Here is a 20,644-nt window from a genome sequence, read left to right as displayed (position 1 = left end):
AGTAAAGCGTGGTCCGGCCAGTGCCTGGACCAGTGCGCGGCTTTCCTTGGTGCCTCTGATTGCTCTGACAGTGGGCAGAACCGCGTGATGTCCTTCCCTGCAAGGGACAATTGGTGCCAGGTGTTCAGCTCAACACGGTCACTTGTCACCATCCACATCTCTGCCTTCCAGCCCAAGCCACCAACATTGTCCTTTTAGAGTGAGGGTCAGGTTGTGTCCCATTCTGCCCAAAGCCCTGCAGCAAACCCCAGGTCACTCAGAACAAGCCAAAGTCCTCCAAATGACCTACTAGCCCTTTGCTACCTGGTCCCTGTTGCCTTTCTGACCTCATTCCTTCTTCCCTCCCTTGGCTCTAGCCACTCCAGCCTCCCGACCGTGCCCAGAAACAGGCTGGGCAGCCACAAACCTGCACAAGCCTTCCTGTGAGCTGTTTCCCTGCCCGGAACCTCTCATGGCAAACGGAATCCGCGCCGCCCGCCGCCATCCACCAAGCTAGAAGACTCCTAGCTCCCACAGGCTCTTGGTTGCTTGTTGAATGAATGTTAGGATGTCAGTTATGAGACCAGCTGTTTGGAAAGACATCCCACCGGTGGCCCTCACTGTCCCTGTGTCTCTGATGGCACTCTTCTTGCAGGACAGCCCTCCAGCTCCTGGGGCCATTTGGCCTGCATAGCCAGGGAGCCAGAAGAGCCTAGAAGGTTAAGTCACTGTCCCCAACTATGGGACAGCCCTTGGCCAATGACCAGAAAGCTTGGGCCCCCTTGCTTGGCACCAAGCCAGACAATGCGTTCAGTGTCTGCTTCTGGGGACCCCTACCTAAGACAGGGCCTTCCTCGAACCCCATAAAGATCTGGTTGGACTTGAGGATCTGGGACTACGAAGAACCGGACTCTCTGAACATACCCTCCCCTCTATTTGACACAGGCTCTATTAGTGTGCCCCCACCTTTCCATTCCCTTTGGAAACTGACATACTGACCACATACACCCAGGGGAAGGCACAGCGCAACCTGCCGTGTGCCAGGACCTGGTGTGAACAAGAGAACCGGAACTGGGGTTTTTAGTCCCATACCCTAAACGCCACACTTCTCTCCTACCCAAGGCTGCCTCAACCACAGACTTGAAGGATCCTTCCGTCTGGTCCACATTTCCCTATTCCACTCCATACACACTCGTGAATGACATATGGTATTGCTTGGAGGTTTTAAATTCAGGCCAACACTCTCGGATTGCTGATGCCATCCTGGAATCTGTTTTGCTCACAACACGGGGCGACCCGTGTCCACAGAAAGAGGTCTGGTTTATTCCCACAAACTGCTGAACCATAGCCATATAATGAATGTGCCACAGATTATTTATTTGTCTCCTTCTGACGGTGGAGCGGTTTCCGGCTTTCTTGCAGCTGCAACCACTCTGGTCCAGAGCACGGGTCCCTTCCCAGGGGTCTCTTCTGGAGCTCTTGCCTCCCGACTGAGGACTCTTTATAAGTCTATTCCCTGAGAGCAGGCACCAGAGTTGAGCCCTGCAGCCCTCCAGACAGGTACTGAGCCCCAGGGCATGGATGGATACAGGAGGGTGGTGGGGTTGTGCACTAGGCCTTGATCTCTCTTGTCTCGGAGACAAGCCAGGATGGCCTGGGAGAGCCAGAGGTCAACACTCGGTCCAGTTGATGTAGATTAGGACCCTGGCTTGGGGCTTCTGGACGGGTGTTGGTCCCAGTCGGCCCTGACACCAAGACACAGGGTCTGCCAGGGAGAAGTCGCCCCTTGCCTACTGACCCCACATCGTCACAGGATCACGGAGCCACCCACCAGCTTCACTGTGGCTTGCGGAGCTGTAGGGCCAGGCACTACACACTTCGTTCATGTCATCACCCCCAGGGCTGGCACTGGCTCTTTTCCAGAAGACCCTGAGGCCAGAGTCATTAAGTCGCTCAAAGGCACACAGCCAGAAAGTGGCTGAGAGAGAGGCAAACCCATACCCAAGTCATCCGACCCGGAGACACAGATGCCCACGGGCCGCACTGAACAGCACCCTCTGCTGCTGGGACCGAGGCTAGGCCAAAGCTGGGTTACCAGCACGTGCTTCCTCCAGCTACAGCAGGCCCGGCAGCTAAGCCCAGCCAGCTTCCCTGCGGATTCAAAGGAGAAATCTTCCCAGGAATGGCAGGTCCAGACCCAGGGCAGCTGGGAGATTAACCATGGCTCAAAACACCCCAGCTACGGATTCCCCAGACCTGAATGCCATGGCCATGGGAAGGGCAGTTGGTGGCCATGGGGGTTCTCCAGGCTGCAGACGTCTCCTGCCTCCAGCCCCAAGGTCCCCAAAGCACCAAGTTACTAGGCATGAGAAGCACAGGGACCTCACTTCCATGTTGGACTGCTCTGGGGGCTGACCATGACCCAAAGCTCTCAGAGCTTCTGTGGGCAAGGTCAACCGTGGGCAAGGCCTGGCTCAGGTACGGCTGGACAGGGTTGCACGGAGCTGCTAATGGACGTGAGGAAAAAGACCACAGTTGATAGTCTCAGACCAGTGGGGTACCTCAAAGGGAGCGGAGGCCTCAGGGAGTCTGGGACAGGTGTGCATGGGGCTCCTGGCCACTCAGGGCACTTGCCTGGGGTGATGGGGAACAGGAGAACACAGTCCAGGAAAGGGACGTGGTCAGGAACAGCTCTAGAATGCCATCCGAGGCACGAGGAGGGTGAGGCAGCCTGGACCATCTCTGGGGTCTGCTCCACTGGCCCCTGCGCTTGGGCAAAGTGGACTGGCTTCAGTACCCTTGTGGGGAGTGACCCCTGCCCTCTGAGCCTACAAAGGGGTCTGCAGGCGCCTCTGGTGAGTCAATCGTCTGGTAGCCACTGCGCTCCTGTGATGTTCCAAGAAAACCTGGGGGTGGAGGGGAAGGAAAAAACGAAGGGTGAAGACTCACAACAGTCTACTGTAAGTCCAAACCAAGATTCACCAGGAACGACAGTGACGGTGACAGCAGATCCCCCAGCTTTTGGCAGGTGTTCAGCCAATCCTCCCATAACCCCCCAGAGCAGGTATTGGGTGGCCCCACTTTACAGATGGAGAAACTGAGGGTCAAAGAGATGAACTGACTTGCCCCCAGTACGGGGCTTGAAGTGGAGGGCACGGAAATTCAAGCCAAGGCAGTATAAGCCCAAGGCCAGTGCTCCTGGCCATGACGCTGGGGCCTTCTCAGAGCAGCAAGCATCTGAGCAGAGGGACGACCAGCCCTGGGCTCGCAGGCTCCCCGCCCCCACCCCGGGCACAGTGGACACCATGTTACTGGTCCAGAAAGCCCAGAGCTGGCACAGTTTGCAGAGCCCAGAACCCTGGGATGGGAGTGCAAGGTATGGGCGAGGGCTCTAAGTGCCCATGTTTTTTGCTCCCCTCCCTGCCCTGCACACTTGACCCTGAACAAATCCCAGGGGCTCTGGGCGCCGACACCCTCATCTGCCTAATGGGAGAAACGTTACCGGGCCCCCTTAACTCCAGGCAGGCCAGGGCAATGCTGAGATCAGTCCTGGGGAGGCCGCAGGCCCCTCTTGCCCTGGCCCAGATGCTTCCCTAGGTGGGTCATGGGCCCCTCTGGGCCGCTTTTCTTGGGAGGGAACAGTGAAAGACCACCCCCCCCACTCTCTCCCCACCTCTCTGAGAAAGGAGATGAGCAGTATGTGAGAGAGAACAGGAAAATGGCCCAGCCGCCATGAGCAGGGGGTGTGGGAGGGGCTGCGGTGGGCCTGGCTGAGGTGACCGGGATGTGAGCAGGGCAAATTCAGGGCCAGCTTTGGCCGAGGCTCCATGGCGCAAGCCAGCAGCCCCTCTCCGTTGGCCAACCAGACCCCACACGGCAGGAGGGCAGGTTCTAGGCCCGCGGCTGGCAGGTGCTGAGAGGAGGGTCCGGCCCCGAGAATGCTGACAGGCCTCAGGCTGCAGGCCGTCCAGAGCCATCGGCGGGACTGAGGCACACCCGCTGCACTGGCGCTCAGCGCTGGGGTTGAGACTAGGTTCTGGTCCCGCTGCCGACTCTGCCCACAGTAGGATGCCCGGGAAAGCTCGCGGCAGGCGGGGATAGGAGCGCTGGGCTTGTGCAGCAGAGACTGGAGCGTTTATCCCCTCCAGCCTGGTTTTTGGGGTCGGCACCAGGCCCCGCCCCCACTGCCCCCGTGCCTTGAACCCTTGTCCCCCCAGGGCAAGGTCAGCAAGGGACCCTGGACTGCGGTCAGGCAAGACAGAGACAGGGGAGACGTGGGAGACGGCGCTGCCAGCACCCTGGCCGGCGAGAGGTCAGTCAGGGAGCCAGCCGGAGGTGGTGGCCTCACCAGTACAGAGCGGGAGCTCACCCCCGCGCTCCCGGTACATGTGGTAGACGAAGCAGCAAGACAAGGGCTTGAGGAGCAGGCTCAGGATGGCCATGCCGGCACCGAAGCGCTGTGTGTCCGTGAAGCTGGCCTGCCGGTAGAAGACGCTGATGTGGACGATGTCCAGGAAGATGGTGGCTGCCAAGCCACCGAGAAACTGCAAGGGTGACCACGTGCCATTAGGGTTTATGCCCTCCCTGATGCTCCATCCCGCGCTCACGGCTGCCCTACCACGTACGCCAGATGGAAGCTCCGTCCCTGCCCACCTGTGTCCTTAGATCTTGCTGGAAAACAGATCGGCTAGCTGGCAGGACCCAGGTCTGGACCCAGCGTGTCACCACTTCCCCTGTGATGTGGGGCACCAGACTTGGTTCTAGAACCTTCGAAATGAAGGTCCCTTAGAGTTCACTCAATCCATCTGCACCATGGGAGCCCCCTTCTCAGTCATCCCGACAGGCCTGCGTGGGAGCTCTCGTTGCCCCTCGGCGCTGTGTCTGCTCTGACCTCACGAGGTAGAGGAGCTCTCTCTCCATGGGGCTCCCACCACACCCCACCCCACTAATAGGGCCCTAGAAGCGGGTTACCGGGGACATGCTCCAGTGCCCTTGAGGAGGAGCCAAGCTGGGGCGCCTGGGGGGACCCACCCGTGCTTCCTTCAGGGAAGGCAACCAGCAGACTCAGGGTTCTCGGAGTCCTGCAGGCCGAGAAGTGGGCCAGGCTAGTGAGGACACACCTGGGCTGGAAGCTGGGGACGGCTTCTTCACAAGGCTTAAGAAATGGAAAATAGGGGGCAAGGTGCAGGGCCCCTTCCTTACAAGGAAGAGACAGGACTGGGATGGGTGAGGGGGCAAGAGTGGGGGCCACGGACCACCCTGCTCCCCCGCCTCACCAGACTCATGGCGTCGACGGAGTCCCGCTGAGCCACGGCCCACACGCCCACCGCCAGGATGGTGAAGTTGGCCCAGGGGTAAGGGCCCGAGAACGTGATGCAGCCCCTGTGGGAAGGAGCACCCGGGTCATGTCAGGTGACCGCCCCACAGGGGCCCACCCCTTCCCCTCCCGCAGGCCCCCTCTTCCCCGCTCCTGAGTCCCGGGCCCTCTGCGAGGAGGCCACAGGGCACTTGCTCTCCTCCTCCCCAGCTGGGTCCTGGAAATGTCAGCAAAGTCCACTGCCTGTACTTCCCAAGTGGATCCCAAATCTGGCCACACCCCTCCGGCTCCAAAACCCCATCCTCTCCGGCCAGGATTTGTCACCGCAGCCTCTCCCCACGGGCCTCCTTACTTCCACTCCTGCCCATCCAGGCCCTTCTCCAAACAGCCAGGAGTCGTGTAAGTCTGGGGATGTCCCTCCTCGGCTGAGAGTCTCCCCCAGTTTTCCTTCCCACTTGCAACAAGATACAGACTCTTGCCGTGGCCTGAGGAGCCCTGTGGCCCGTGGCCCGTGAGGCAGTTGTCGCCCCCTTGTACCTCCAGCCACTTCCCGCGCAGCGTCCTCTTCCCTGAGCACAGCCCCGTCCTGTTAGTCTCAGCCCCCACGTGGACGCCGAGACTCTTTCCCCGACCACCTAGTTTTAAATACCAGCTTGTGACTTCCTGTTTTATTTTTCAGGGCATCGTTACCAACTACCATCTGATAGGTTTCCTTCGTGGTTCGTCAACCCAGTGAAAATATTAGTTAACACAGAGCCCCTAAAAAACGTCCCGCACGGTTCTGGATGCTTTAAATGAACTCACTTATGTGCATTTATGTTAGCAACTCTAGAAAGGAGGCATGATTATTATCCCCATTTTAAAGATGAGGCAACTAAGGCACGGAGAGATCAAGGAACTTGCCCCAGGCCACACAGCTTCTAAGGGGCGGAGGTGGCATTTGAATCCAGACAGCCGGGCTCCAGAGGCCGCCCTCACCCACAGTAGTCACGGGGCACGGGGGCACCCGGCATGCAGCGGGGCGCCTCATTACCTTACTTGACTCTGAAGCGAACCCTACAGAGAACATAAGCAAAGCTGTGAAGTGTAGAACAGGCCTCGGCTTGATAGTGTTGAATAGGTCACCTGCCTTTTGGTTTTCTGGTTTTAAAGAAGCTAGTGTGGGGCAGGTGGGGGGGCGCCCAGACCACAGCTCAGAATCTTCAGGGGTACGACTGAGAAGTCTATTCAGACCTTGCTTCCCAAGTCATTAGCCATGACCTGCACCGTCTGCTTTATTCCCAGCCATTTGACACGTGCAGCGTACGGCGAGGTCGGCAACACGCACACGGAAGCCAGCGGCCTCCATCCTGCTTCGGCAGGGCCATGGCGCCGCAGCTCAGCAGGTGAAACAGACAGTAATCACGAGATCAGTCCGTAATGCTCGAGCCTCCCTCTGTCGCAGGCCCCGGGAAGTGTCGGATGAACACAACCCGCTTTTCCCACACGGCCCCGGAGGGCTGTGCCATCCTTATACCCATTTTACAGATGGAAACCTAAGAAGGACCACGGCTCACCCAGGACCTCGCCAGGTCCATCTGAATCTCAAGTCTGCCGTCTCCGGGCAGAAGTGTGATGTAAGAGTGAGGCCGACCCCTAAGCAAGTGACCCCACCCCGGGTCTAGGCTCATGAAGCATCTACTTGCTGAGCCGGCTCCTGGACGCCCTCAAGAAATGTTAGTGGTTATTACAGTTTCTAAAATGGGGCTTTCACCATCCAATGACCTCACAAGGTAAGTAGGAAGGTTAGTCATGCTCTCATTTTACAGATGACAAAATGACTCATGGGTTTAAGTGATGGACCCAAGGTCAAAGACACACAGAGCTCTAGCTGGCAAACACCCCCCGCTGCCTTGGGGAGTCCAGCAGGCTATGTGAGACTGGCCCCTTGGCTTTAGCACCTCATACCTTCCAGATACAAAGGCCTTGGGGGAGGCACCAGAGTCACGCCAAGCCCCCAAAAGGGCCTGGGCATGTCTGGAGGATGATCTGAGCTGTGGGGACTGTCCTGGGCCAGCCACCTCCCCTAGGATGAAGACTTAAAGCTTCTGGGTAGGGGGGAGGGGTGATGGCAGAGGCCTCTGGAAAATGCCTGCCCCTCAGACATTCTTGGGACCTGGGGAGCTTGCTGATGACATTCTTGACAAAGGTGTTATTTAGTTCTGGAACTGGCAGGGAGACACGTGGACGGGAGCCTGGGGAGCTGTGGACCCGGACCCTGGGAGACAGGAGGACACAGGAGTGGACACCTGCGAAGTCACTCACCAGGTCGTCAGCAGCCAGTGAACCAGCAGGATCATCTGTGGGAAGGAAAGAAAAGAACGAGGAGTGACACACCATCTGGGAAGAGGTGGGGCGAGCTTCTGGAGGCAGAACACACAGGAAGCCCCTGTCTAGCACCTAACAGGGCTTTACAAATGTCTGTTAAAACAAAAACAAGAGAACACCAGCAACAGTGAGCAAAGCAGGCGTGAAGGAGGAAGAGCGCAGGTCAGGCCAGGGGGAGCCGCCACATGGCTCTGCCCTACTCCCTCGGAGCAGCAGACACCCACACCCCCTCCTGCTTCACAATCAGCTCTGGCATCAGAGGATATACCTGGACTGGAAACGGCTGAGGGGGAGGGGTGGCGTGGGACTCACAAGAGGCTGGTTCCTTGGCACACCGGAGCTGGGGTACGGTATGGGGCACAGGCGTTGTCTGCGCCGTGCATCAAGAGAGCACCAGAGGCAAAAGGGGGAAAACAAGAGGAGGGGAGCAGGAGACCAGGGGAAGAGGTGGGCCTTGAGGGCCTCAGCACGGAGCGTGGATTTCATCCCAAGTGCACGGAGGGAAGCCACGGAAGGCTTTTCTGCAAGCCAGGAACTTGGTAGGGCTTAAGAAAAAAAAAATCCCTCTGGCTTTTTTCTAGATTTCTGCACCATTCCACAAACCCTTTCATTGTCCCATATGTCCTTAAAATCACAGCCCCTTTTACTAGAACTTGTTTCTACTCCTGGTAATCAAAAGGGCCCTTCTTGGAAAGCAGATAAAGAAGGAGGGAGCAGATGCTCTGGGGAGGGGAGGGCAGCTGCTGGCTGAAGCTTCTGAAAGAGGAGGCTGCTCTGTGCTCCGGGACGGGCAGGGGCCAGCCAGGCCAAAGGGAGGAGAGCAAGGTGTTCCAGAGCCGGTGCGTGGGAAGACCAATGGGGAGGCAGGAGCCAGAGCCCGAAAGAGGAGGAGGGGGTGGGCCCGAACCGGCAGGGCGCCAGAAGTCCCCCGTCAGGAGGTTCCATGCGGTCCCAGTGGTAGACGAGGGACCTTGAAGAAGTTACTCAAGGGACTAAGGGCATTAAGCTGGGAGGGGGGTTGCCAAGAGCCCGGGGCGGGAGCAGTGTACCAGCCTGGAAGCGAGGGCAGACACAGCAAGGGTGTGCAGTGAACAGCCCAGGCTTCCGGACCAGTGAAAGGGCAGAAGTGCGGCTTGCACCTGTAGGAAAGAACTCTGGCTGTGCAGGGGAAAGCCCTCCGAGAAGAGGTATTATCGTACACTTGCTCTACGCCAAACGCCTCACGCCCCCTTCTTCGGGCCTCACAAAAGCCTCTGGAACAGACACCATGATCGTTCCCATTTCACAGAAGGGAAAACTAGACTCCAAGGAAAATTAAGCTGATCCAGATTCCACCGATGGTGGGCGGTGAGACTCGAGTTCAAGTGTAAGTCTGACTCCGCTGCTCCCAACCTTCACAGGGCGGGGGGAGACTGGGCTTTCAGCGGAGGGGAGCTTGCGACAAACGAGGACGCATTCTGCACGTGGGGGGAGCTCAAATCGGAGCAGGAGGCCGGGACGTTCCACCTTCACCCCCAGGCCCCGCGCCAGCGAACCCAAAGACACCGTGGCCCGAAAGCAAGGCGTTAGGCTGGGAGAAGGGCTCTGCAAGGACCAGGGCCCCTGACGAGCCACGTCTACACCACAGAAGGCTGGCTCTAGACGGCAGCTCCGTGACCGGCTACCCCTCTTTGCTCTGGACGTTTCCTAAGTGTGGCCACCACGCTGTGCTCTGTACGTGGATGCGCTTAACCCTCACAGCCCACGGAGGCACCATTTACAGCTGAGGAAGTGGGAGGCTCGGAGGCGAGTGACTTGCCCACGGTCACACAGCTGCCCAGTGGCAGAGCCACAACTCAAACCTGACTGTGACCCTGGTGCTGCCTGACCATGAGGCCTCTCTGGGGCTGGGCGGGTGTGCTCCTCCCATCACAAAGATGGGGAGATCGAGGGAGAGGAGGCTTAGTCGGCCGTGGGTTTCTTTTCCCAGAGGCTCGAGAGACAGGATGAAATGGCGCTAAGTTTCTCAAACATTTCACCCGGCATGGAACATTCTGGAAACAGACCAATGTAGCTGGATGGAAGACAGTGGAAGACAGACAGGAAGCTGGGGGTGGGCAGGACCAGGCCTGGGGGTTGTGGGGAAGAATTCTGATCTTTATCTCAAGAGCCAACCACTACCCCCTCTGTCTTCACAGGAAACCCTGCCCACAGAGGGGAGAAACCCTGCCTCAAAGACCATAGCATGTGACAAGCCGCAGTGGTCCTGGTGTCCGGCTTTCAGATTAAGAGAAGATACCGAGGAAGGGAGCACGGGGGAGGCAGCTCACATGAACACCTTCCTTCTGAAAATCAACACCTGAGCCTTGCCTGCTGTTGGCTTCTGTTCCAGAAACAGTCTTCATTTCCAAGTGCTCTGGTTCTCACACCCAGACCACGCACACCATGGGTTTTTAATACATGGGTGCTTCTTGGCCCTGCAGAGTCCTGCTTGACGAGGGGGAGGTGAAAAGCTGAGACCCGGAAACTAGCGGATACGCAGGCAAGCCTGTGGGGAAAGGGCTCTGTGTCACCTGTGAGACAAAGATTTAGCCAAGAGCCAGAAAGACCTGTAACATGCAGTGAGCACCTGCCCGAAGTCCAAAACTCAGCCACCTGTTTTGGGAAGAGCGCAACCTGGAAATACAGAGGATCCCTAAGGACATACTGTGTCCCCTCCGTGTGCCATCACTTTTGTTTTATAGTTAAGAAACTTAGCAGCTTTTGATCACAACTCTTAAGCCCCTGGGAATAGAAACCCCCAGAAGACAAAGTCTCCTCTTCCTCAGTCTCCCCATCTTTGTAATGGGAGGGCACAGCCACCCAGGCCTACAGAGGCCTGGCTGTCCAGGAGTGCTCCAACCAGCGACCGAGCCAAACGGGCCCAGCTCTTCCCGACACAGGAGGGAACAGTGACTCATCTCAGCACAAAGGACTGTCTGCCAACTGCTGGGGAGGTTTCCGGTAACCAAGGGGACACCAGGGATTCTCAGGTACGGCCTGAGAGACTGGGGGAGGGAGGCCCTGGCCTCTGAGAATGTGACTGGGCAGCCCTTCCCTACTGGGCCAGAGCAAAGACAGACCGGAGCTCCTGGATTCTTCATATAGTGCTCGGCGCCTGGGGGCTGCCTGGTTCTTCCCCAGAAGATGGGGAAGGAGAGGGTGGATGAAGCAAAGCAGGCAGGGCTTGTAGGTGCTGGAGTGGAGGCCTGGGTTCTGGTCCAGGGGTCATGTCCCATTGTGTCTGTGCCCCAGGTTTGGTCTCTGAAATGGAGGCAATCCCTTTCCTCCCCCGCTCCCTCCTGCTATCCCTCAACCACAGAGACAGGCGTCTCACGGTCCCTGTACGAATCCACGTAATGACCACATCAAGACCATAAGTACCCGCATGGACCAGGCATCCTGTGTTAACAGCGTTAACAACACAACTCCTGGTACCAGCCTGGACCTGCCTGCCATGTGTCTGCACTGCCCTGAACACTTGGTCACCATGTGGGGCGGGGGGGGGGGAGGCAGTCATGTTCTGTTACTGAGGAAGATACCGAGGCAGCGGGAGATTAAGCAATCGGCCCACAACGTGACGCTTACAGAAAGAGAGCTCAGAGCCAAGTGTCTCAATCGCTCTATCTGGTCTGACTTTTTCTGCTACTAAAAATGTACGGCCCCACCAGCTCTGGGACCACGGGATCCTCCTCTTATCACCCTAGAAGGTAGGGTTTATTTTTATCTTCTTTGTATAGTGAGGAAAGGATCCTCAGAGAAGTTAAGAGACCTGCTCAAGGTCACACAGCTAGTAAGCGGTCATGACTATGCTTTGCCCTCAGGATCTCGAAGAGTAAGGGAAGGGAGGATGGAAATGAGGAGGCTTAACCAGAAGGGAAGGCTAAGGAGAAGCCAAGGGGACATGGGGACCAGGACTCAGACCCTTTGTCTGCTACTGAAGGGCCCAGGGGCGAATGGGGTGGAAGGAGCCTTCCTAGACAGGCGGTAGACAGACCTCAGGTCAACAGACAGATCACTATGGGGAATCCAGTTCTCTTGGTCCTGTGTAAACACAGCCCGTTACGTGAGGTAGAAAGGTCCCCAAGGATCGCTGAGGCTGACACGCAAGTCAGGAACGCCATGCCAGGGAGGCAGAGTCGGGCAGTGGGCAACGAAGTCAGATATGCAGATTTGGTCCCAGGGAGCCGGGGCTCCATGACTGTGGACGCTGTGTGATCTTGGGCAAGTCACCTGACCTCTCGGAACTGCCGTTTGCACTTTTATGAAGTAGGGACCATCACGCCTGTGTCACGGGCTGTTCTGTGGATCTAGTGGTACAGGGAGGTGGAGGCGTGCGAAACACACAACACGGTGGCCGCCGGGTAGTCAGCCCTCAGTGCGCGGCCATTCTCCTCACCACCATTAGGAAGTCGGCTTGCTGAGTCCTTAACCAAATGCTACACTGCTCCCTGGGCCCTCCTCCCTTGGACTTTTTTTAACAAGACCTCCTGAGCCCCAGTCTGCTCCTTTCTAAGCTTGTCACAATGTCATTTCTCCCAGATGGGACTCAGTTAGGGCCCTTTGTGTGAAGGGCCTGGGGCAGCTGTTTCTGACCACTGGCACAACTGACCATGGTATCTGGTATCTGGTATTTCCATGGTATTTGGAGTCAACCAAATACCATGGAATATGAAACGAGGGAAGGCAGGTGCACAGGGTGCGCTCTCCCAGCTCCCGGGCAGCCCTGATCTCACAACATCCCACTTAAGTGCCTACAAGCAAGGAGTCGACAGCCGACCTCCCTAGGGTGGCCAGATTTAACAACAACAAAAATACAAAACGCCCAGTTAGTTCTGAATTTTGGTTAATAAGCCTTTTGTTAGTATGATCCAAATATTGCCTAGGATATACTTATGCTGAAAAATTATCCACTGTTGATCTGAAATTCAAATTCAACAGATGTCCTTTATGTTCCTGGCAACTTTGGCCCTTCAGGGCCTCTCAGCACTGACTTATCTCCAACTGGTAGCAGCTAAAACCTTTGGAAACACAGGGTCCTGTTTCCTAAGCCAAGGGAAGGGCCCCCCGTTTCACTCTGGGGCAGAGAACGCCAGCACAGCTCATACCTGTGGGCATGCTTGGACTGTAGGCCCATAAAGTTGCTCAAAAACAAACAAACCCACCCCCAAAACCAAAAAAGTCCCAAACAGACTAAGTCCTTCCAGTGGATAGAAACCATCAAAGCCAAAGCCAGCCCTAACTGGTGGCCAGGAAAGGGCAAGGCTTTGAAGTCTGACCCCAGTGGGTTCAAAGCCGGACTCTGCCACTTAATCCCTGTGGGACTTTGGCAAATTACTTATCTGCCCCAGCTGAAGTTTGCTCAGGAGTAAAAAAGGTGACAATATCAGCTTTCTCAGAAGGTGGCTGGGATCAAATGAACTGCCTGGCACATCACAGATGCTCCAGGAACCAGGGCTCCCTGCCCTCTCCGTTTCACCTGATGCTCTCTTAGGAATGATTTTAGGCAAAACTCTCATCAGCGAAAAGGCAGGGGGCACTGACTCCAGACACTGCCTGGAACACAGTGAATGTTGATACCAACAAACCTCGGTTTCCTCCTATAAATCAAACTGGCTGGAAGCCTCTGGGAGGGAAATGAGGATAAGGGAAATCTGCCCCGTGAAGTCCTAGTAACCCAGACGTGGATCACGTGTACTTTTGTGCTCCTCTGTCCCTCAGAGGCCTTCGGTGCTGGGTACCACGTGTGCTAAGTGCTTTGTCACTGGAAGTAAAAGGGCGTTTTTGGATACAGTCTCAAGGGGACAGCACCGTGACCCCAAATGGCAGGTTTGGGCCAACGTTCACACCTGCCTGACCAAAGCTAAAGGCCCCAGCCCCTCTGGGGCCCACGCAGCCCCGAAGCAGAGTCCGCCGGGGGCGGGGACAAAATGAAGAAGCCGCGGGCACCCAGGAGCTGAGGACATGCCACAGGAAATGAAGACACCCCAGGAAGCTTCGCAGTGTCTCCCTAAAGGCACAAAGTTGGGGTTTTCTGCGTCTAAGTAACTTCTATTGGAGTTCCCGTTTCTTACGAAATTAGGACGCTGGATTTAAGCGCTTTGGAAACCACTGGTCTGGGCATTTCGGGTTTTCTTAAGCTGATGAAGCCGACGAAGCAGCGCGGCGGCGCTGGGCGTGCAGGTGGACGGTCCAGCCCCTCTTTCGGCGACGGGCAGGTGTCCGGCGCCGGGACCTTCCCCCGCCCCTTCCCGGGGCTCTCAGGGCCCGCCCCCACCCCGCGGCTCCCTCCCTCCCTCTCTCCAGCGGAATTCTGGGCGCGCAGGCCGGAGCGATCCTCCGGCTCCCGGGGCGAGCGGCCGGAGGCGCCGAGGCCAGAAAGGGGAACCGGCGGCCCTTTCCCTCCTCCACCGCCTCCAGCTCGCCCTCCGTCTTCCTGCGGGCCTTTCTCTGGATCCCTCTCCCTGCCCGTCTGCTCCCCCGTTCCCACCCGGGGTCCACGTCTCTCGCTGTCTCCCTACCAGCCCCTCCTGCCCCGAGCGGTCGATCCTCTCCCTCTGAAATCCTTCTTGAAAAAAAACAAACGTGCCCCCGCCCCGGCCGCCCGCCCCGGCCCGGCCACACCCTTTGGGGGACCCGCCCTGCCCGCACCGCGCCCTGCCCGTCTCCACCTTCAGGTTCACGGCGGGCAGCTCCATCCCGACCCCAGCTGAGGGCACCTGCGCGGCAACCGCGGGGGCTCCTGGGCTCCGAACTCGGGAAACAAACTTGCCGGGCCCCGCCCCGCCCCGCCCGGCCACGTGAGGCAGGTCACGTGATCCCAGACCCGGTTGCTAGGAGACGGCGTCCTGCCGCCCGCGCCCTCCTCGGGGTTTCTCTGGCTGCCGCTGCCTCCCACGCAGTTCCGCGGGCTGCTGGAGAGTATGGGGATCTGTGTCGCAAAGGGCGAGGGATCTTGCTTGGTTCGTATCCCCACAGATGCACTGACGGGACCACCCGCAGCCCAAGAGCTCGGGGGAACGTCCGGGCGCCAACAGCTGATGTCTCACCCCAGAGGGCATCCTCTCTCCTTCCTCCGTCCTCGCTTCTAAGTGGAGACGTTGAGGATACCTACCTCTTAGGATCCTTGTGAGGCTGGATGAACTCATTCACGTTGTTGGTGAAAAAATTATTCTGACAGTTGCTGGAGCGGTAAGGGAGAGTTTATTCAGGACTGTTGCCAGAGGGGTATTGCAGTAGGGGGAGAGTGCGGAAACTCGCTTTCCGGGACAGACAGCACAGGCGCAGACGGAGGGATTGATGGGTGGAAAATACCGAGAGGAGATGTAAAGGATAGGGAGATTTTTGCTAAACAGCAGGATTCTTGCTAGAAGCAGCCCAGGACTTAGACACCAAAGGTGGGGGATAGGGAGCTTGATCAGATCTGGAGGGTGACCAGATATCTAGGGTGGGGGGGGGTCCTCGCTCAACTGACTCAGTAGGATTCTTGCTAAAACAGGATCCTGCAGTCTCAGCAAGGACAGGTTGAACAGAGAAGGCCAGGCCTAGCTTAGAAGAGGGCTCAGAGGAACCTAACGAAAATTTGGTCAAGGATAGTGTCTTTGTCAAGGTCAAGTGCCCAGAACAGCACCTGCCATGTAGTAAATGAGCAGTATAGACGAGCTATTGTTATTATCAATACAGAAGGTCATTATCGATAGGATGGTTGGAGTCCACTGGAGTCTGTATACCAGAAACTTTAGGAAAATCTAGCTGGAAAGCTAGCAGGAAACCTATAGGACACACCTGTCTCCAGAAGGAAGGAAACTGGAGAACAAACAGATTTTATCTAAACACTGTCTACCCCTCAGTTGTAAATGGGAAGAATCAAGGAAAGAAAAACTGTCTTAAAACAGACACATAGATCAATGGGACAGAACAGAGAGCCCAGAAATAGACCCTCAACACTATGGTCAACTAATCTCTGACAAAGCAGGAAGGAATATCCAATGGAAAAAAGACAGTCTCTTCAACAAATGGTACTGGGAAAATTGGACAGCCACATGCAGAAAAATAAAATCAGACCATTTCCTTACACCACACACGAAAATAGACTCAAAATGGATGAAGGACCTTAATGTGAGAAAGGAATCCATCAAAATCCTTGAGGAGAACACAGGCAGCAACCTCTTCGACCTCAGCCACAGCAACTTCTTCCTAGGAACATCGCCAAAGTTAACAGAAGCAAGGGCAAAAATGAACTATTGGGATTTTATTAAGATCAAAAGCTTTTGTACAACAAAGGAAACAGTTAACAAAACCAAAAGACAACTGACAGAATGGGAGAAGATATTTGCAAACGACATATCAGATAAAGGGCTAGTATCCAAAATCTATAAAGAGCTTAACAAACTCAACACCCAAAGAACAAATAACTCAGTCAAGAAATGGGCAGAGGACATGAACAGACATTTCTGCAAAGACATCCAGATGGCCAATAGACACATGAAAAAAATGCTCCACATCACTCGGCATCAGGGAAATACAAATCAAAACCACAATGAGATACCACCTCACACCAGTCAGAATGGCTAAAATTAACAAGTCAGGAAATGACAGATGCTGGTGAGGATGTGGAGAAAGGGGAAGCCTCCTACACTGTTGGTGGGAATGCAAGCTGGTGCAACCCCTCTGGAAAACAGCATGGAGATTCCTCAAAATGTTGAAAATAGAACTGCCCTATGACCCAGCAATTGCACTACTGGGAATTTACCCTAAAGATACAAACGTAGTGATCCAAAGGGGCACGTGCACCCGAATGTTTATAGCAGCAATGTCCACAATAGCCAAACTATGAAAAGAACCTAGATGTCCATCAACAGATGAATGGATAAAGAAGATGTGGTGTATATACACAATGGAATACTACGCAGCCATCAAAAGAAATGAAATCTTGTCATTTGCGATGACGTGGATGGAACTAGAGTGTATTATGCTTAGTGAAATAAGTCAATCAGAGAAAGACAACTATCATATGATCTCTCTGATATGAGGAAGTGGAGATGCAACATGGTGGGTTTGGGGGGTAGGAAAAGAAAAAATGAAGGAAGATGGGATCGAGAGGGAGACAAACCATAAAAGACCCAATCTCAAAAAAACAGACTGAGGGTTGCTGGGGGGAGGGGGTTCGGGAGAGGGTGGTGGGGTTATGGACATTGGGGAGGGTATGTGCTATGGTGAGTGCTGTGAAATGTGTAAACCTGGTGATTCACAGACCTGTACCCCAGGGGATAAAAATACGTTATATGTTTATAAAAAATTTTAAAAATTAATAATAATAAAAAAGAAAAGGCTGTCTTACCTGGCATCTCTCTTAAGACTTGACCACGCTCTCCCTATCCCAAACAAGAACAGTAATTCCCACCCCCATCCCTCCCCACCCCATCCCTCATCCATAACCAGAGAAAATTTTCATTTGGAGAACACCAGCTTTTATTAGTCACTTGGGGGAAGGGTCTCCTTAGAGTTGGTCTGAGTGCTTGTTCTCATTTCTGGGAGGGAGAAACCACAACACTGCCTGGAATTGGCGGTGGGGAGTGGGAGGGTCCAGAGATGGTATCAAGACAAGTACTCTCTCCAGACACAAAGAAAGTGGGACTTTTGCAGGGCTCCAGGGACTACTGGCCTAATTTAATACCCTGTTTGGAAATACAGTCCTCCCGCCCAGGCGACAGGAAACGACTAAACTTAGTTTGATCTTTGCAGAGTTAGCCCACAGGGGAAGAGGCATCTGAATCCTGGTTTTGCCACTTACTGGTTGAACTTGGGCCAGTTGCTTTGCCTCTCTGTGCTTAGTTTTTTCGTATGTAAGATGAGGATAATAATTGTTTTTCTTCATCAATGTGTTGTTAGGATTTGTTAATACACAAAAAGCATTAGGAACAGGGCCTAGCTGATAGTAAGTGCTAAATCAGGATTGGCCACTATTATTCAGTATAATTCTTAATTACTGGTTATGTGATCCCTAGAAGAGATCACAAGTCCTCAATAAATGCTGGATATTATGACATTACATTATTATTCATCAATTCTCTCTTTTTTAAAGATTATATTTATATATTTGACACAGAACGAGAAAACACAGAGCACAAGCAGGGGGAGTGGCAAAGGGAGGAGGAGAAGCAGGCTGCCCTGTGAGTGGGGAGCCTGAGGCAAGGCTCAGTTCTCTCACAGGGCTGGATCCCAGGACCCTGGGATCATGACCTGAGCCAAAGGCAGATGCTCAACCAACTGAGCCACCCAGGTGCCTCTATCAGTGCTCTTCTAAGGAATAGTCCCCAACCACCGGAAATCCTAGAGGTGTTTCATTCACGTCTATAGGTGTGTAACAAGACCATGATCACCTGAGAAGGAGAAAATGCAAGTCCTAGATTAAGGCCGTCATTAATTAAGTACTTAATTTGTGGTAGGTAGTGTGAAAAACGCTCTGTAGTGAATTCTCAATAGTAAATTCTCACAGTGACCCCATGGTGTGGGTATTGTCCTCATCCTTGTTTACACAGGATGAGGTTAAGAGAAGTTGGAAGGATTGCCCAAGTCACTGGTTGGTATGAACCTAGGCTGGAGACCGAGGAGATCTGGCTCTGGGAACTTGACATTCGCCCCTTAGCGCCACTGCCCCATCTCAGGAAACCGCAGCCCAGGCTTGGATATGCAAAGGATGGGGCAAGGCAAGGCAGGGAAGACAGATCGCGGGGCAAACACAGGGCTGGGTTTGTGGGATGTCGCCAGCGGTCACACAGTGACACTGTGTTCACCCTGACCAGCTGGCGCAGGAGGCATGGGGGGGGCCACAAAGCCCAGCTGGCTAGGGTTGGGGGGCAGCTCTCGGGAACAAAAGAAAGTGACTGTTCTCAAAGGAGCCAGAGTTTCCGCCATGACTCAGTCCCGACTATGCAAGGACACGTCGGCCCTCACCCAGCATGTTCCACGAGGCTTTGGGGTGATGGCTTTCATGACACGCTTCTGGAATTCGAGTGTAACTCTGTCCTATCCTCCACCCATCCTGCCTGCTTCAGCCAAGTTTTATCTTTGTACCTTCAATACGGACGTGCAGAACAGTCATTCATTCATTCAGGGCATGGTCACTGGACACCCATTTGCGTAGATATCTGGGAGCCGAATGATGGGATCATATGGCAGGCGTCTATTTACCCTTTTAAGAAATTGCCAGACTGTTTTCCAAGATGGTTGTGGCATCCCGTCTTATTTTCTTTGTAACGCTTACCAATATCTGCAGATATGGCCTCTCCGTTTACTTGTTTGCTGTTTCTTATCTGTCCCACCGGCCAGACTGGGTCTCACATCCTACGTGCTCAGCCCCGTGCCTGGCACATAGGAAGCACTGGGGGACTGAACCAGCACACACCCGCTGAACACGTATGTGCCCCCCGCTTCCTCCCATCACGGGCATCTGGAAGACCTGCCAGCGGCCCCCACCCCGGCTTGTCCCCAGGTACCACGATAGTCAGGATCTGCCCAGGAGGCCACTCAAGTCAGTCCTGCTGGTTTTTGAAAGGCTGACCACTCTTTTCACTTCTCTAATTCTCATGGGGTAGGGTAGCAACTCCTGCTTTGTTAATGGAGAAATTGTTACAGTTTGGGTGACATAGACAAAGTCACCATGAGCAAAGCTTGCATGGGAGCTGTGTACATAAAACATGCAGACCCCCTCAAAGTCTGCCCGTGGATGCCCACGATTTTGTGTCAGGCACAAGGTCTTTCCGTGGTACTGGAGATGAAAATAGGCATATGTGCCAGCGTACGGCTAGGACAATGAGGAGCTCATTAAGGAGATACACCAGAAAGTCAGTAGTAATGACTGGTTTTTAAACAGGCTTTTCTTGGGACATCTGAGTGGCACAGTCAATTAAGCGTCTGCCTTCGGCTCAGGTCATGATCGCAGGGTCCTGGGATTGAGCCCCACGGCGGGCTCCCTGCTCAGCAGGAAGCCTGCTTCTCCCTCTCCCACCCCACCTGCTGTGTTCCCTCTCTCGCTGTGTCTCTCTCTGTCAAATAAATAAATAAAATCTTTTAAAAAAAATAAACAGGGGGTGCCTGGGTGGCTCAGTGGGTTAAAGCCTCTGCCTTCAGCTCAGGTCATGATGCCAGGGTCCTGGGATCGAGCCCCGCATCGGCCTCTCTGCTCGGCAGGGAGCCTGCTTCCTCCTTCTCTCTGCCTGCCTCTCTGCCTGCTTGTGATCTCTGTCTGTCAAATAAATAAATAAAATCTTAAAAAATAAATAAACAGGCTTTCCTCATATTCACTTGTGAAGTATGGGATGGGAAAAAAATGAAATCTCTTGAGAATGTTTTGAGAGATGATCTGCTTAATTAGAGGCATTGCAACATGGGAACCCTGGGAAGTGCCTTCCTCCCAGGAAGGAGGCAAAAGAAAAATTAAATTTCCTTACCACCTGCAGCCCACCGACAAATCCTTGAAACAGGCAGAGTGACTTCCCTCTAGGAACTCAGCTGCCCCGATGTTAATACTTTGCTAAGGGCAAAAGGCCATCTTATCCCGACCCCCAGGATCTTGTATGTCTACTTTAACCTATAAAAATTCCTTTGGAGAATTCCTTTATCTCTACTCCACAAGACACGTGTTGGCAATCACCGCCCAAGCATCTGACCCACCGAGACACATCCGAAGGGTCTCACGACCGAGGGTTTAAAGACAGTAATAAATGACCTTTTTCTAACAATAGCTAGCCCCCTCAGGATGCTGGAAACCTTGCTTCCAAAATTCCTTAGGGACCCCCGCTATCCCTAACCCCCTCCCAACTTGAGAGTATATAGTGGACCATTCCTCAGGACCCCAGTGCACCTCTTTCTGCCCAGGGGTCCTGTCTCCGTACCTTAATAAGACCACCTTTTATGCACCCAAGACATTTGAATAATTCTTTCTGAGCCGTTGGCTTCAAA

At 54.6% G+C, this 20,644-nt stretch overlaps 1 protein-coding gene across 8 annotated transcripts; it reads right to left on the bottom strand.

Moving 5' to 3' along the window:
- Positions 1 to 1,335: 1,335 nt before the first annotated feature.
- On the bottom strand, positions 1,336 to 14,453 carry LOC122899458 (angiotensin II receptor associated protein). 8 transcript variants are annotated; one of them, XM_044237160.1, is made up of 7 exons: positions 14,353 to 14,453; positions 7,601 to 7,635; positions 5,256 to 5,361; positions 5,011 to 5,134; positions 4,633 to 4,712; positions 4,328 to 4,523; positions 1,336 to 2,885 (listed from the first exon to the last, which is right to left on the bottom strand). In XM_044237160.1, the coding sequence occupies exons 1-7, from the start codon at positions 14,377 to 14,379 to the stop codon at positions 2,770 to 2,772; spliced, it is 684 nt and encodes a 227-aa protein (XP_044093095.1). In that variant the 5' UTR covers positions 14,380 to 14,453; the 3' UTR covers positions 1,336 to 2,769. The 8 variants fall into 8 exon arrangements, with proteins under 8 accessions (XP_044093095.1, XP_044093096.1, XP_044093097.1 ...); XM_044237161.1 differs by having other exon boundaries at positions 4,349 to 4,523; XM_044237162.1 differs by having other exon boundaries at positions 4,328 to 4,457.
- Between the last annotated feature and the right edge of the window lie 6,191 nt (positions 14,454 to 20,644).

The sequence above is a fragment of the Neovison vison genome, chromosome 2 (genome assembly GCF_020171115.1).
Source record: "Neovison vison isolate M4711 chromosome 2, ASM_NN_V1, whole genome shotgun sequence".
Lineage (NCBI taxonomy): Eukaryota > Metazoa > Chordata > Mammalia > Carnivora > Mustelidae > Neogale > Neogale vison.
The sequence above is the reverse complement of the archived record's forward strand: the minus strand, read 5'-3'. Positions and strand labels throughout refer to the sequence as shown.

Bases quoted from the DNA above. Each gene is read 5' to 3' on its own strand.
- LOC122899458 (XM_044237160.1), bottom strand. From the start codon at position 14,379: ATGGAGCTGCCCGCCGTGAACCTGAAG. The intron at 4,713-5,010 runs GTGGGTCCCCCC...CCCACATCACAG, and splicing joins CTTCCCTGAAGGAAGCACGG to GGGAAGTGGTGACACGCTGG. The intron at 4,524-4,632 runs GTGGGCAGGGAC...TCACCCTTGCAG, and splicing joins AGCAAGATCTAAGGACACAG to TTTCTCGGTGGCTTGGCAGC.